The 16,430-nt window shown below is 39.0% G+C and overlaps 1 protein-coding gene across 1 annotated transcript in view; it reads right to left on the bottom strand.

The window, feature by feature from the left end:
* The window catches only part of rut (adenylate cyclase rutabaga), a gene marked incomplete in the record, with an annotated part of 698,554 nt that overhangs the window by 249,273 nt on the left and 432,851 nt on the right, over nucleotides 1-16,430 (bottom strand). Inside the window, 1 exon segment of the mRNA XM_081741008.1 lies at nucleotides 13,383-13,532. Coding sequence (XP_081597134.1) covers nucleotides 13,383-13,532 — 150 coding nt within the window.

The following is a 16,430-nucleotide window of genomic DNA, read 5'->3' as shown; positions in this document are numbered from 1 at the left end:
TGTCCGTTGTTCTTTTTGGGGTTACTCCTGTTTCCTCCCACTTTCTCATTTCACCAATTTTCCATTATTATCATTCACTTGTTTTAACCATCGTCTCCCTTAGCCTAAAGGGCATAATGGTGGGACGTTAAACTGAAAGATTTCATTTCGTTTTTCTCTCTCTATATTACATTGGTACAGTCCGCAGCAAAAAACCCGCACATGAGCACGTAAGTTTTTTTTTGTGAAACGACGAAGTCTTTTGCTCCAAAATAAGTGTGCAGGGGAGGACGTTGAGGTTTCTCCTAGCGTCATTCGTACCACTTAGACGTTATGTTGATTTCCTGCGCTGTTAGGCGTAGTTTCACAATAAACTTACATGCTCATGTTGCATATTTTTTTACTGCGGACTGAACATTTTTTTCCATTCACAAGATCAAAACAAACTGTTTAGAAGATAATTAGCCCCTGAATCCAGATCTATTTGCAGAATCTCCCCATCGGCTTCAGTTATCATGTCAAAATAATTTTTGTATACGCGTATTGCAGCTTACCTAAGTTCAAATAATAATATTAATTTTTCTTCAGGACATGGTCTCGCAACAATAATTCCTAAGGTAAAGTGTTTAAAAATCGGTGTTAATACACAAAAGATTAAAGGGGAAGCGGTGACGCTCTTGGTTAATACGCTCACTTCTGGTGCTGAGGGTCACAGAGGGATGCGCACGAGACAAGATTTGTGGCTGTCTCGTCTCGAAAATGTGCTGTAAAAATAATATCTTGACTCGAATTTTGTCAGGAAAATCCTGTCTCGACTCGTCTCGTGCGCATCCGTAGTCGCAGATTCGATCCTCGTTCGGGACATGCAATTTTCAAATTCTGCTAAACCGCGTGCGTTCGGGAGGGACAGCTTCATATTGAAAAGTCAAACAACAACTATTGTCAATGTGGTGTCTAAATGTATTACATGTATTGACATTTTCAATGAATGTGCAAGTATTTTGCGTGTCGGAGACGTGGACGTGTCTAAATCAGACATTCATTGTCTATACACTACACAACGATGCACTGAGAGGTGAATGTTAGGAACAGGACCGGATTAACCCATGTAGAGGCCTGAGGATAGAAAAAATTTGTCTCCCCTGCTGACTTCACCTAATACATTACTGTGAGAGTACAGTAGGAAAGTTAAGGGAATATGTTTCATATTTTTGGTCATATTTCGTTTTATGATGATGATTGAGTCTTCATGATTCTTTTTAAATGGCCAGTTGAGATTTTGATCAGAGTAGAGGTCCCTGTTCACCTGGCCTACAGCCCCCCTTTAATCCGGCCCTGGTTAGGAATCACCCATAAAATTAAGAAAAGAATCGCGTGGAACATGAATAGTGCTCTCAACGAGTCGGGTTGAAGACCGACCCGTGACCCGAATTGACTGACCCGACCCGACCCGTGATCCGACCCGACAACCCGACCCGAGCTGACCCGATTGACCCGACCCGAGTAGCCTGACCCGATAACCCGAACCGATCTGACCCGACTGACCCGAACCGACAACCCGATCCGAATTGACCCGACCCGTTTGAGAGCACTAATCAGGAAGATGTCGGGAATGACTGATATCACTATAAAAATAAAGACACCAAGGGACATTGGGTTGGACACATTACAATGAGAAATCAAGATCGGTAGACAAAAGCGATTTTTGATTGGGTACCAAGAGACGAAAAATGACCTAAGAAACGTCCTCATACAAGATGGTGTGACGAAATCGAGAAGCACTGCAGAGTACCTGGAAAAGAATTGCTTAAGATAAATGGTTTCTGAAGAATGAGAGAGAACTTCAGTCAGCAGCGGATTGACAATAGTTGCCTATGATGATGATGGTATATTGCGATAATTAGATAATTAAAATGACGTGAACATTCGTGGCAGCAGAAGAGTTTAGCTATGAAACCCAACCTTTGTTATAGTCGCCAGAAGCCTTTCTGTACGTAAGAAACTTCCTTAACGTTCTGGTAATTCCATCCATCTACCAAACCAGCTGAGAGCGGCTGTTCATAATCGAGGAAAACACCAATTCAGGAGCAAAAAAAGGTCAACACCGGTGGAAAGGCGACACATTAAAGAAAGTCAATTAGAATTTTCTTTTTATTTTGACAGCAGAACCATCTTTACGCTGGTAATTAAACTTTATGAGGAGCAAGAAACATGGATTGTTCCTTTGAACCTAACTTAAATTGAATATCTCGCTTCATTATGCACAAAATTGTTATTCCAGCGCGTTCGTCCGTAAACAGTAACCTAGATTTGGTCGCTAACAGGAGGCTGAGTTATATCATTTTTACTACAATGACGCTGTCTTTTCATTTCTCATTATCCCTTTACGACACGCTTTTAATAATGTAACTTTACTTTATTTGGCTCACAACATAAGTGACGGGTGTCTCTGGCATGAATATATACTGATAGTTATCAAAATAATGGTAACACCAAAAAATTGAACTCTTCTGATTAACATGGCGTAAAACTACGTTAGGCGCAGAACAACTGTGATACGTCGTCGAATAGAAACGTATAACTCAGGAATAGCTTTTAGAGGTATATTCTGCCATACCTTGCCCTGTGTAGTACTCAGTTATGTCGGCACCACATATGGATATAGACCGGAGCCGGAAGGCCTAACAGGCCCACATCCAAAAGGGGTCTAGGGGGCCGGGCCCCCCAAAATTTTTATTGGCCCCCTAAAATTTTTACGGTAGGCTTGCAAATTAACTATAATATGATTGGATCCCCGGACTCACATACCCGGACCCACCTACAGTTTTGGGCTGGCTACCGGCCTGAGGCCTAATCCTCCCCTGTTTTTTTGAGTGACAGAAATAATTGAAGCTTTTGGAGGTTTGGCGAATATCATATATCTATCATAGTATGGATTCTGTTTGTCCCCCTAGTTTTTACCCTCTAGATCCGCCTTTGGTCGGCACGAATGAAAGAAAATACATACTCCGAAAGCTATGCTTTTGATCTGACAAAGACGTTTGATAATGTTGAGCTATTTTAAGTATATTCTAAAAGAATTTAGGAAACACCAGATCGATAAAAGGGGAAAGAAAAAAAGTGATATTTATTCTTGCATCGAAATTTCTTACGCTTAAGCGGAAAACATGATACTGTTATGCTAAGAGGCAGCGTTTACAACGTTTGAAGGCAGCACTTCGAGATCCCTTTAAACACTGTTAGCAAGTAAGAGGGCTGTAGTGTTGCCAGAGTAGATGTATCTGTCACCTGCTCAACTGTTCACGCTGTAATGTGTTTGCTTGGTCACATGGCAACATCGCGTCATCGTCAAGCGTACGCGCTATCGATTATGTCCCACGTTACTAGTTTGAGACAAAAATAAAACAAATCTTGTGAAGGATCGAATCACGGGCATCAAATCAATTTTGGAATTTTTTCACTTACCTCCAACTGAGCTTTTGTCACTCCGATTAAAACGCATATTCTTAGGAGGGAGTGGGGCACAATTTATGTATAAAAAAAACAAAAAAACACGAGCCTGTCAACCAGTGATGGCTCGTGACTAAACCCAGCGTGAATTGCGAAGCAAAATTTAAAGAAATCATTTTTTTCAAGTCTTCCAAGGGTGTGTTGTTGTGATTGATGTATTTCGATTATATTCATATTGACATGTGATTGTGGCCATAAAACATGATATTGGTATGCCTTGTTAAATGTGAAATTTTGATTCGCTTATATATATATAATTTTATATATATATATATAGGACATATTTTTTAATCTGATAGGGGAGGGGAGTAATCCATAGCACATTAGGGGACTCATTTTTGACTGATTTTAATCGCAACCATAGGGATTATAGAAAAGGAGGCAAAGAAAGTATTTTATACAAAGTACTGTATCAAAAATAGTGAAACTAAAAAATCGGGGAGGGGGTAATACTACCACTTCATCTTTTACTGATTTTAGCTATACGCAGAATGAATAATTGCGAATTCTTAGAGAAAAGTACGACATATTACACCAGAACCGAACAGTTATAACGGAATTTACCTTGGAACATACGTTTTAAATGGCGTGCGATGTTTTGGCCCGGTGATATTTTGGCCCGTTATGTTTCGGACAGAGAGATTCTACCCAGGCGATATTTTTAACCGTGATGCTCGGACGACGAGGTTTAGGCTACATGATATTTTAGCCCGCGATGTTTGGGATAGCGAGGTTATGGCCAGGCGATATTTTGACCCGTGATCTTTCGGACGGTGATGTTTTGTCAAGATATTTTGTCCTATGTTATTTTCGACAGTAATATTTTGGGCGTGATGTTTGGGACAATAAGGTTTAGTCAGGTGATATTCTGGGAAGTAACTTTTTGAACGGTGAGACTCTGACCAGGCAATATTTTAACCCTCCGATCTTCTACTTGCAAGGCTTCGTGCCCCACAACACAAAACCGTTGTTGCTGGTTTTCTAGATCAAAGCCAACTCCCCTTTTCTTCAGGTCCATCATGATGACGCCATTTAACGCTACACTGCCAACGCCATCTGTTTCTTCCACCGGCCATCCTTCTAAATCCTGATCAGTCCAGAAACTGCTTACTTACGATGATCTTAAGGGAACTTGTATGTCAAAGCAGCTAGGGTATTGATAAACTCTATTTACAGTTACATTAAAATCATGCCATCCTTTCGAAATGAGAACAAATATATGAAATATTGAATATGAAATATTGAAACAAATGAATCCATATATATACATATATTTTTCAATATACTTCATTCTGCGGAAGATTTCCCATGGTGATGACTCTTTCGCTGTTGACATATATGCCACGAACGAAACACAAGCCTGTTATTAAATGTTTGCTTTTGACGCGTGGATTGTGAAACGATGCCGTCTGTGTATGACATAACAAGGGCTGCCTGTCACTCGTCTCATCATATTTAAACAAGCACACAAAAATACATTAACAGTGTAAACAGGCGAAATCATTTCTAAAACAAGCGATTGCCTTACACTTTTTTTTTTTTTAAGTTTGCTTCATAATATTCAATTAGGAAAAAACTACGAAAGAAACAGAGCGCTATTATTGAATTACCCTAACAAGTTTTTCTACGACGATATGACTTTGCACTGATATAATAAACTGCAACGAAATATTTTTCCTTAGTAGTAAGCCATTGACTAAAACAAACAACATAGTTTATAGAGATACCAGCAGAAGTCTTCGTTCATCGCACTGGAGAACAAGGTATAAATGATTCTTGGATACTGTCACGTGTATGACTGTTCGTAGTAGACTTTGTAGATTATTGGCAAACTTCTGACGTGTCAAATGATTGAAGATGGCAGTGCAGCGCGAGCTCGAGTCTACTGCTTTGTCTCGCTTCTTACGTCACAAATCAAGAAGCGCAGAAACAAAGTCTAAATACCAAATTTAATTTCTCTAAACTCCGACAGATGAGCACCTTATTGTACCACAGCATCCCTTATTTTCTTCCCTTCTAGGTCGAATATATGTATTTTTAAAAGACGCTCGAAATGCGTTTAATTACCTTAAATGAAAATTTCACCTCCTTCACTTGAAGAGATTCTGAGATACGGACATAGGGTTACCATTCGTCCCGGAAAATCCGGGGCCGTCACGGAATCGAGATCTGCGTCCCTGCGTCCCGAAAATATTTCTCGGGACGCTTAAATGTCCCGGATTTCCGCGAAGAAGAGAGGTAGGGAATATTATAGTATTTTTCACAGGATTAGACATATAATTATTCTCTTAACAGAAATAAAGTAAAAAGTCAACGAAAGAAGTTCTTTGAAGATAACAAACGCAGCTAGAACATATTGCCAATGAATTAATCGTTAAAAAAAGAAAAAAAGAATACAAAACGTGTGAAAAAAACAACCTTGAATGAGTTAAAACAAGCTCTGAAAACCACGAAACATAAGAGCCTGAGAAATTTAAAAAAAAGAAAAAAAAAAGCTTACCAGGAGAAGGGGGTAAATCATCTGCTAACGTTTGCTTAACTAAGGAGAGAAGGTCTACTAAAATGACTAAAAATGTGATTACGTAATACTTGAACAACTCTATCTAATGGAAGAAAGTAAATTAGTATATAACACTTCTTTGCATTTTAAACATTTCAAAGATTTTCGTAATTTAGTAGCGTCCCGGATTTTATTTTTTAAATATGGCAACCCCATACGGATATTATATAACAATTTCAACCCCATTTCTTCCATTTCCTTGCCGAATTTCCAAAAATCCTTCCTGCGTTGCACCCTATGCCACCAATTCTATTTGCTGTCCAAATTTCAAGGTTCTAAGTTGATGCAGTTTGGCCGAGGTGCTGGTTGTCAGGAAGAATTACTTTATGTATAAAAAATGTGTAGTATGAATTATGTTTTCTTTCTTCGATTGTTGTAAAAGTGAAAACAGAAGCCACTAAACTAACATAATAATAATAATAATAATAATAATAATAATAATAATAATAATAATAATAATAATAATAATAATAATAATAATAATAATAACGATATAAAGTATCGGAAGTCGGAGTGAATAGCAATCTAACAGCCTTCCAAAGATTGAACTACTTGTGTGAAAAACCAAATAGTTATATCAAGGTCACCCAGAGTCAAAGTAACACACTAATCGGCTCGGATCTAACTCACCTACGTGAAATGAAAAATGAAATGAAATCTTTGAAGTTTTACGTCCGACGATTATGCCGGTTAGGCTAAAGGAGACGGTGATGATGAGAAATGAATGAAATGGTCGAATGAAGAAAGTGAGAGGAAACGGGTGAACCCCGAAGAAACCCACGCATACGGGGTTTGTCCACCATAAGGTTCACTTGGCGGGAGCAGGGTTTGAACCCGGGACACCATGCACTAGAGTTGAACGCTCTACCACTGAGCCATCGCCGCCCCTGTTAACTCTCTCTCACGTTGCTACAGGTTAGTCTCAAAGGCTTATATTCAAAATCATAACTCTCAGAAAATACTACAAAAACCAAAAAAACGAACTAAATTAATATCAAAAATATTCAATAGCAGGTTAGACCGGGATATATATATTTTTTAATTTCAAAAGCACAAATTCAAAAGTTATTTTTACTTCGAAATCTCACTTTATCAGAACTTCAATTTACAACAATCCAAATCAATTTAAACAATAAATATCAAAGTTAAATCCAAATACCGATTAGATCATGATTTACTAACTAAGTAAAATACAAAAACTTCTCGAATTCTCCTAAAGGTCCTTAAACAAAAACTTTGTGAGAATGACTCGCCACGTGTTATACATGAGATAAATATCAATTAACGTGTAAAACTGCATAATTGTGTAATGAAACCAAATACAGGCAGTTCTTGTATATGCGTTATCCCTAATCCCGCAACTGTCAACCATAATTGTACTCCAGCCGTTATACTCCTGTTTGAGGCACGGAGGAAATAAAGAAACTGTCCACCCTACCTCTCCCTAACTGGCTCCGCCTACCTACGCTAGGGTAAGTAAGCTAGAATCTGTATTGAAGCAGAACACTCACACAAGTACATAAGAAATTTACCATTACTTTGAGCTCACTTGGCTCTAATTCAGAAGCTCTCACGCACTGCGGTCCAAAAAATCTCCGAACTCGCGAGCCAAGCACTTGCCTTAATAAGAGCCCTCCCTCATCCGATGAATAATATAATTTGAGGTTTACCAATGAATATCATTTATTCTATTACACAACGCAATCTTAAACCAGTGTAATTGAATATTGATAAACACATTTGAAATGGGAAAACAAAATCTCAATACTTAGTTTTGTCCAATACAAAGATCAGATATTTTTTTTTCTTAAAGCCTTTGCAGTTTAAAATAATGTGACAGTTGATTTTATTTCACTAGTCTGTGTCCTCTTGATAGTCTTTCGCGACTTGAAGGATATAAGGTCTTCAGTTTGGGAACCACTGGTTTAACGCATCTGTTTAGAAAATTAGAATACGAAACGTGATTTGGTACGGAAGCGTAAGTATCCATTCAAAAAACTGAAGTCGACTCCCAAGTAGATAACTATACTTTGTGCTCAGTTCATCTGGTCTTACAGAACAAGCACCCACGGATAAACTTCAATTTTATTAAGTAGCTAAATTACATTTATTACACTTCTGAAATACATTTTTTAATTATTAAGTATTCTGTCTTCCGGCAGATTCTGGGACTGATGAGGATTTATTTTTCAATTTTAGTTTTGGGCCGAGAAATGTTTCTTACACGTTTCTCGATCTTCAGCTTCCTCTTTTAACTCCCAATATTTTCTTCTATCTATCAAATCATCGATCAGCTGTGTTCTTCTTCTTCCTATTCCTCGTTTTCCTTCCACCTTTCCTTCCATGGCCGATGAAGACAATTATTTCGCAAGATCTGTCCAATTCAATTGGCTCTTCCTACGAAGGATGCTGGATAGAACTGTCCTCTTCTTTCCTATCCGTTTTAAAACATCTTCGTTTCCTGCTTTCTCTGACCATTTTATCTTCTCCATTTTCCTCAAGTACCACATTTCAAAGCTCTCTAAATATTACTTCTCTAATTTTCGCGATGTCCAAGTCTCTGAACCATAAAGTCCAATGCTCCATATATAGCACTTGACCAATTTCTTCCTTAGTCCAATATTAAGGCTGCTAGTTAAGAGTGATCTTTACTTGTTGAATGCTTCTTTAGCTATGGCAATTCTTGACCTGATCTCTTTGGTGCAGTAAGCGTCTCTCGTAAAAATACTTCCCAGATATTTGAAATATTCAATCTCCTCAAGTACTCTTTGTTCTACTCTGACGTGTAAGGGCGCATTTGCACAGGACATTCTCAAGACTTTCGATTTTTCGATGTTAATTTCCATTCCATACAGTTTCCCAGTGTCAGTTATTTTGTCAATCTATGATCGACAGGTGTATTGGTAGGACTAAAGTCTTTCCAGCCTTAGAACAAAGTAGATGTAAACAAAGCAAAATGTAGGGCATATTACTCCGCGGCTCACACTTCGGCAGCGAGAGACGTGAACAGCTAGCTTATTGTCGTCGCATAATTTCCAAAGCGTACGGCTCTGTTGGTTGGTATAGAATTAACGCACTGACACTGACTACTGTTATGTTGGAAATACGTATTTTCTTAAATCGTTATATAAACTAGATTACCTCTGTTCCTGTTGTTCTCTTTTGTGTTTTTAAACACGAGAGGAAGGTGGAATATTGTAACACTTTTCGCCATGAAACTCTGTATTCTACAATTTCAAATGAGTGGGGTCGGCGCATGAACGCATACACATGCGCAGTAAATACTATATGTCCAAGGATGGGTGAGGTTGAAATAAAGCTACATCTGTTGTTAAATATTATGTAGCGTTTATATTGCGTTTATTATCACAAAATACATTCGGATATTTTCATTTGAAATTATTATTTTAGTAGGGATTATATTGCGGTAGATATTACTGCAGTGAGACCAACAACAACCAATCACTGGTCATAGATCTACTGGTAGTCAGGTGGGTTTGTTTACATCCACTTTTTTCTAAGGCTGGAAAGAGATTACATGAGGTTTACCTACATTTTTCTTTTTTTAAATTTTTTTTTCTTAATTTGCTCTCTTTCAAACGTGGACCTTCCACCTAGGAGTGGCTCCGGGTAGCGTAGTTACACTGTTTTAGAGCTATTACACCTTGTAAAAAAATGGCGTTTGGTGAGGAAGCTCTTGATTGATACACAGCATGTGTAACACGCGCATCATTTTCAAACTTATTTTTGTGAATATCCTCTTTTAACTTGGAGAACAAAAGAAAGTCACCGGGAGCGAGATCTGGGGGATAGGGAGGATGTACAAACTCAATTGCTGCCATTGCGTGCACGTATTTCAGTTTTCTCAATTTTTACAATCCGGACGCACTGATACTTGAAAAATACAGAGAACACACCCTGTATTTTGGCATACCTACTTCTAAAGCACTAAAGTCTAACATATTATTGACACAATATTTTTTTGTTGAATTCCTTCTATATCAGAGACCAGTGGCGGATCCAGGGGGGCGATCGGGGCGATCATCCCCCCAGAAGAGGGAAGTTTTTTTTTCATTTTATATATAAATAACACCTATCTCAGAGTTTGAAGCTCTTAAAAGTAGCTCTAAGTAGGAGTATTACAACCCACTGCCCCCCCCCCCAGAAGTCCGTCCTGGATCCTCCCTGTTAGGGACAATAATGTTTGAACATTCCTCGTATATCTATTCACTATTTTGGCATGTAAAAACCATGAAATGTGTAAATCTAGCAGAATCCTCAACCGATATTGCTTTTTTGAATTGTTCTGTCCTATAGTCGCTCTAACGTTAAAAGGTTATACTATCTGCAATCGACGATATAAACTATATTAAAAATACTGATATTTTGGGATATCGAACTCCAGACTATATAAATCGAAGGAAAACGCTCTTCCATAAACGCCATAACGGCATCAAGATAAAACAAACAGAACATCAAATGCAATATGTAAGATTAAACTTCGAAGTTTCGGTGAGACGCTTTTCACTCCAAGTCATCTTAACACCAAGAACAACATTCGTTTCAGTGTGCTCTATCGCTTATTGAAAGGAGAAAAGAGCTATTTCTAACCCACCTATTCTTTATTTTTCTCTTTTCATCTCTCCTACTTTTTACTTTTTCTTCTTTACCATTGTAACATTTTAACATTTGAAACGATAAGAAGAACAAAACGTGAAAATTACTTGAATCATTTCAAAACTTGCAATTCGATCCGTTCTACGCCTCGAAATGGCCTTTTATTGAATTACCGGCCGCCTAGTGTTCACTTTGAGTGTTGAGCATCAGTGTTGCCATCTAACGGGAACATTTTTATACTACTGATGTTGCCATATCCACACCACATCACAAAACTACAATAAACAATATTAAAACTTCTTGCTTATATGAAGAACGAAAAGATAGAGCCCGGAAAGACGGACATTATTTCTCGTTTATAGTGCTTGTCTGTGGAAAGCTTTCGTTTATAGCTATATAGAAAGGAACTGATTTCAAATTTATTTCGGAGCTCCTTCGTAGCTAAGCGGTTAGCGTACGCGCCTTTGGCGTGGGAGACCCGAGTTCGATTCCCGGTGGGAGCTCATGTGGTTCTGATTCCATGTTAATCAGTAGATCCCGTCTCATATAGCCTCGCTGCTGAAAGGGACGTTAAACTCAAAATCAACTGAACTCAATTCAAATTTGTATCTATCTACCTATCTCCGGCGGTCTCCCTCATCCGAAGCCGGGCAAATGCCCAGTGCGCCCTCCGTTTTATTAAATAGATTTCGGGAATCCGCCATAACGTTTCTCTTATATACAATACGCTATGTTTCAGGAATAATACTGAAAATAATTCACCTTGTAAATCTGTTAGTAATAACTATTCAACGTGTGTAAAAGGTTTAGAAACCTGAAGTTATAGCCATATTATCAGGTCATTGCAGCTGTCTTTATGTAATCAAATATCAATCTAAAATAACACATTCGTTCGAATTACCTGTATTTCAAAATTATGTAACTGTTATAATTAAAATCGTATTGGTTATTTTGAGATCTGAGATGTAACATTTATAAATGTCATAATACTCCACTCTCCGACAACCGAATATCCATACTACTGTGATTTTCCTGAGCCACTCCACCTCCTGCTTCCAATAGAATATAAACAATAGAAAAGGGTATATGGGAAAAAATTTGGCATGTGTCACATCTCGAAGTCTGCCACAAACTCACCCAATATATTAATATGCAACGTTTATATCTTTGTTATAGCAATCTTCTAATTTTGTGAGCACTCCCGTTCTTCACTTGCGTACGTAAACGAATACACAGATATAGTAAGGGAGTGGGGAAGTAGATTCATTGTCATATTATAAAGGTAACCAACAAAGTTCTGATGGTTTTTGTGGAGGTCTGTGTTCCATTGGCTCTCACACTCAAATAGAGTTAAGGCAAAGGTCAATTGTTGGTGTGGGTATATCCAACACACTACCTGGTTGTAGCAGTTCGGTTACACCGTGAACTTGCGTAAGGACAGAGGAAACAAGCGACCTCCACAAAGCGTCATAAGGGCGTACATGCAGTACGAGTTGAAACCAGGGTCAAACGCGGAAGATATGCCAGGCCTTTTGTGAGGGTGTCGTGGCTACGCGGACAATGCGGCGGTGGTTTAACAAGTTTAAGGGCGATGACGAAACGCTCGGAGACGCACCACGTGCCGGAAGACAACCACATGTACAAAATGAAGATCTTCACGCAGCAATTCAGGCGAACAGTGGCCAGACATGTGAGGAACTGGGACTACAATTCAGTGTGAGTGGAGAAACCATTCGGCAGCACCTAAATTGAGTTGCGATGCACTCAAGTTGGGTCGATGGGCCCCACATGATTTGACTCCCGGCCAGAAGCAACGCGAGTAGACACCTGTCTTTCTTTGCTGTCTCGTGTGAGGAAGGAGCCATTTCTGAACAGGTTGTTGACATGTGGTGAGAAGTGGGTACTGTACGAAGCTCCACGGCGCCGTCATGATTGGTTAGCATCCCATGAACCGCTTTCAAAATAGCCGAAACCAGCACTGACAAGAAGAAATTCCTCCTGTGTGTTTAGTAGACTGCTCGCGCCATCGTGAATCGGAAACTGCTACCAGCTGGTCAGAGCATCAATGCAACTGTATACTGTCAGCAATTGAGCCGTGTTCAAGAAAAACTGAAAACTCTGGAGTCAGCACTTCTGAATCGCAAAGGAATCCTCCTGTTACAGGACAACGCTGAGCCCCACGTGGGTAGGATGGGAAACACCATTCTACGCCTTGGATGGGAAACACTATTGCATCCGCCAGACTCCCCGGACATTACACCGTCCGATTCTCACCTGTTTCATTCCTTGGAGAATCACCTTAGGGACGCCAGTTCAAATCCCTAGTAGAGGTGCAAAATGCACTTGATACCTTCTTCACTTCACGGCTCACCAAATTTTACCGCGATGGAATCCATGACCTTCCAAAACGTTGGCAGAAGGTCGTCGATGCTGATGATGGGGACTATTTTTGACCTTCCAGATACGTCTTAGGTGACATGTCGTTGTTCGAAGATGGTGGGTGAAAAAGCGACAGAATTTTGTTAGTTACCTTATAGAATGATGCACTGAACAGACAGTGGAGGTTCAGCTAGCAGTAATAGATGCAGTAATAATAATAGGGATAATAATAATAATAATAATAATAATAATAATAATAATAATAATAATAATAAGAAGAAGAAGAAGAAGAAGAAGAAGAAGAAGAAGAAGAAGAATTAGAAGAATTTGAACTTACGAGTTTTTCGTTCTCGTCCTCCATCTCCAAGCGAGCAGCGATGCAGTTTCTGGTGTCGAGGAAGGCTTTGCGTTGAGCATGTTCCATTAGATTGTGCATAAAAATTCCCACCACGTTCACACACACGAAGATCAGGATATTCGCTGCCAACTGAAACAAACAATAACAACACAGACATTACTTACACGATCAACTTAATTCGTGTTATTACTAATTACATGAAAGAGCAGGCAAAGATGACACTACTACAGTAAACTAAGTGATTTTCGCTGTAGTTACATGGATATCAAGCATGACTGGGTCGACGATCCAGATGAGGATCTATCAGGGGCGGATCCAGGACCGACTTCTGGAGGGGGCGGTGGGTTTGTCATACTGCTACTTTTAAGGGCTCCGAACTTTGGGATGGGTTTTATTTATATATATAAAATAAGAAAGTTTCCTCTTCTGTGGGGCGATCGTCCCCCCCTGGATCCGTCCCTGGGATCTATCTCATAATTGGAAAGGAAAATCGAAGACAGCATGGAGAAGAAAGTGGTCACAGTATCAAACCCTGATAGGATTATGACTGCTCGGATATTAACCCGGTACTGGCTCGGATCTTCCTTCGACTCTGGTAGTGACACCATAATCAAGTTCAGGGGGTCGTAATGTCATTAGTATAAGATGTACTTAATTACATTGGGAGTGCATGATCTACCATTAGTTTTACTTATAAGGTTACGAGCTACCGCTTACATAGGAGAACACATATAGGCACTCACTCTTTCAATTTCATGGGGGGTCACCGTGGCTCAGTGGTAGAGCAATTATCTCTGATGTGCGAAGTCCATGGTTCGACCACCGGCCAAGTAAGTTTGTAGTAGACAATATCGTGTCCGTGGGTTTAATCGGGGTACTCCCGTTTCCTCCAGCATTCTCATTCCACCAACTTTTCCATCATCATTCACTTGCTTTAATCATCCTCTCTCTTATCCTAAAGGGTAATTGTGGGACGTTAAACGAAAAGTTTCATTTCACTTTTTTTCTTTTTATTCCCTTCTCTCTCTCTCTCCAAAGCCATATTTGAGACAAAAAAATGTCATAGGTTCAAATAAGCGTCTATATATTCATATACACTACACGTATTTCAATTAAACTTGGAAAATATACAGGGTGTTAATACATTACACCTCCATAAATTTAGGAGGTGATTTCTTACATGAAATGAAAGAGTTGAGCTGATTTTGAGTTTAACGTCCCTTTCAGCAGCGAGGCTTTATGAGACGGGATCTACTGTTTAACGTAGAAACCGAGCTCCCTCCGAGAATCGAACCCGGGTCTCCCACGCCAAAGGCGCGTATGCTAACTGCTTACCCACGAAGGAACTCCATAAAATAAAAGAAAAAAAAGGCTCTAATAACGATAGGTCGGGAAATGCCTCCTTTTAGATTTATAAATCGCCGAAAATGCGAAACATTATAAACGCCTTGGCATGAAAATTGTCGGACCTCTCTCCCAAGCGGTTCAAGGAATTAGTATGCGCTCTATCGAAATATCCATGTTTCACAATCCCCTGGTACCACCGTAAAGTAAGTAGGATTGTGCATTAATTGAGTACTCGTTGCGTGGGTACCAGAAAATTGTGAAACATGATTATTTTGATAGAGCGCATTTTAGTTCCTGTGCAATTCAATTAAACGCTTGCACAGCGTTTCAAAACATGATATTTTACATTTTCGGTAGTTTATAACTCTTAAGTGAATCGTTTTTCAACCATAATTATAAGAACTTTATTATTATTATTATTTCATACATGTAATCACCTCCTAAATTTATGACACGGTGTTCATTAACGCCTTGTATGAATTGCACGGGCAAAGGAAGCGGAACACCAGGCGGCTTCAAAGGAAGCGGAACACCATTGAAGTTATCCATATGTTTCTATGTTATATGAGAAGCATATTTAAAAAAAAATCTAGTTGAAGGTGGTCTTGTACTTGATTTGCTAGAAATGAAAGCAATGTTGCATTTTCCCCCTCTTGTACAAAAAACTATTACAAACTTAGTAATCATGTGTTTGACCTTTATAGCTCCATATGTTTCTTTTTCTTTTTTAATGTTAGTGAAATTATTATTAATATTGACACATATTAGCAAAATGAAACCATTTTAAATATAAGTTTGTTTAGCGATGGCAACAATGCATCACGTCGACACCACACTCGTGCCGTTTACTGCTTGTTTGGAGTTATGCTAATATTACTTATGACTTTCTGCTTAAAGCAGGCTAAATTTCTGCTTAAGTACAAAGAAGCGGTTGGGGATGATTTGAACGATAAATATCCTAGGATACTATTTTTCTGGGAACCTTTCATGCAAATATCTATCCTAGAGTTCCAATAGAGGCACTCTAATTAATAATATACAGGGTGTTAATGAACTATACCGACAAACCGTAAGAGGTAATTCCTTACATCAAAATAAGAGAAAAAGTTAACATGGACCTGTGGGGAAAAGTGCATAGTATCAGAGCTAGAGGTGTCCAAAATCGCGAAAAAGCCCTATTTAAACAGGCCCTATTTTGAATTCCAGAAACTGTGGATGGTGGTCGTTATCAGCGTAAAGGAAGCCACGCATACGCAATCCAAAAATGCATATTTCATTATTTTTGAGTAGGTGTACGGAGTATTCCATACAGGGTAAAATTTCCAAACATACCATCAACTGAATTTTCAGATATGCTCTGACTTTATCATTGGTAGAAAGTAGGCAGACAATAAGCCTTGATAGCAGTGAACACAGAATCATTTGGTACGATGTCGAAAGTGTTAAGGATCGTCAGCAGAAGGGTTTCTCGTACTCGGTAAACACATGCTGCAATGTTTTCTTTCACGCTTATAAGTGAAGAAAATGTGAAATACACCGTGACGAAATACATTGCATCACATATTATCCCGAACACAAAATAACAAGGAGCTGCCGGCTCCTAACACTTCCGAATTCCCTCCGAAGCATTGGATGTTCATTATTGTCAAGGCTTTCCTTCTGCCTACTTTGGACCCTCCT

Source organism: Thermobia domestica, chromosome 15 (assembly GCF_964235325.1).
Source record: "Thermobia domestica chromosome 15, izTheDome1.hap1.1, whole genome shotgun sequence".
Classification (NCBI taxonomy): domain Eukaryota; kingdom Metazoa; phylum Arthropoda; class Insecta; order Zygentoma; family Lepismatidae; genus Thermobia; species Thermobia domestica.
This window is presented reverse-complemented; position numbering and strand designations above follow the sequence as displayed.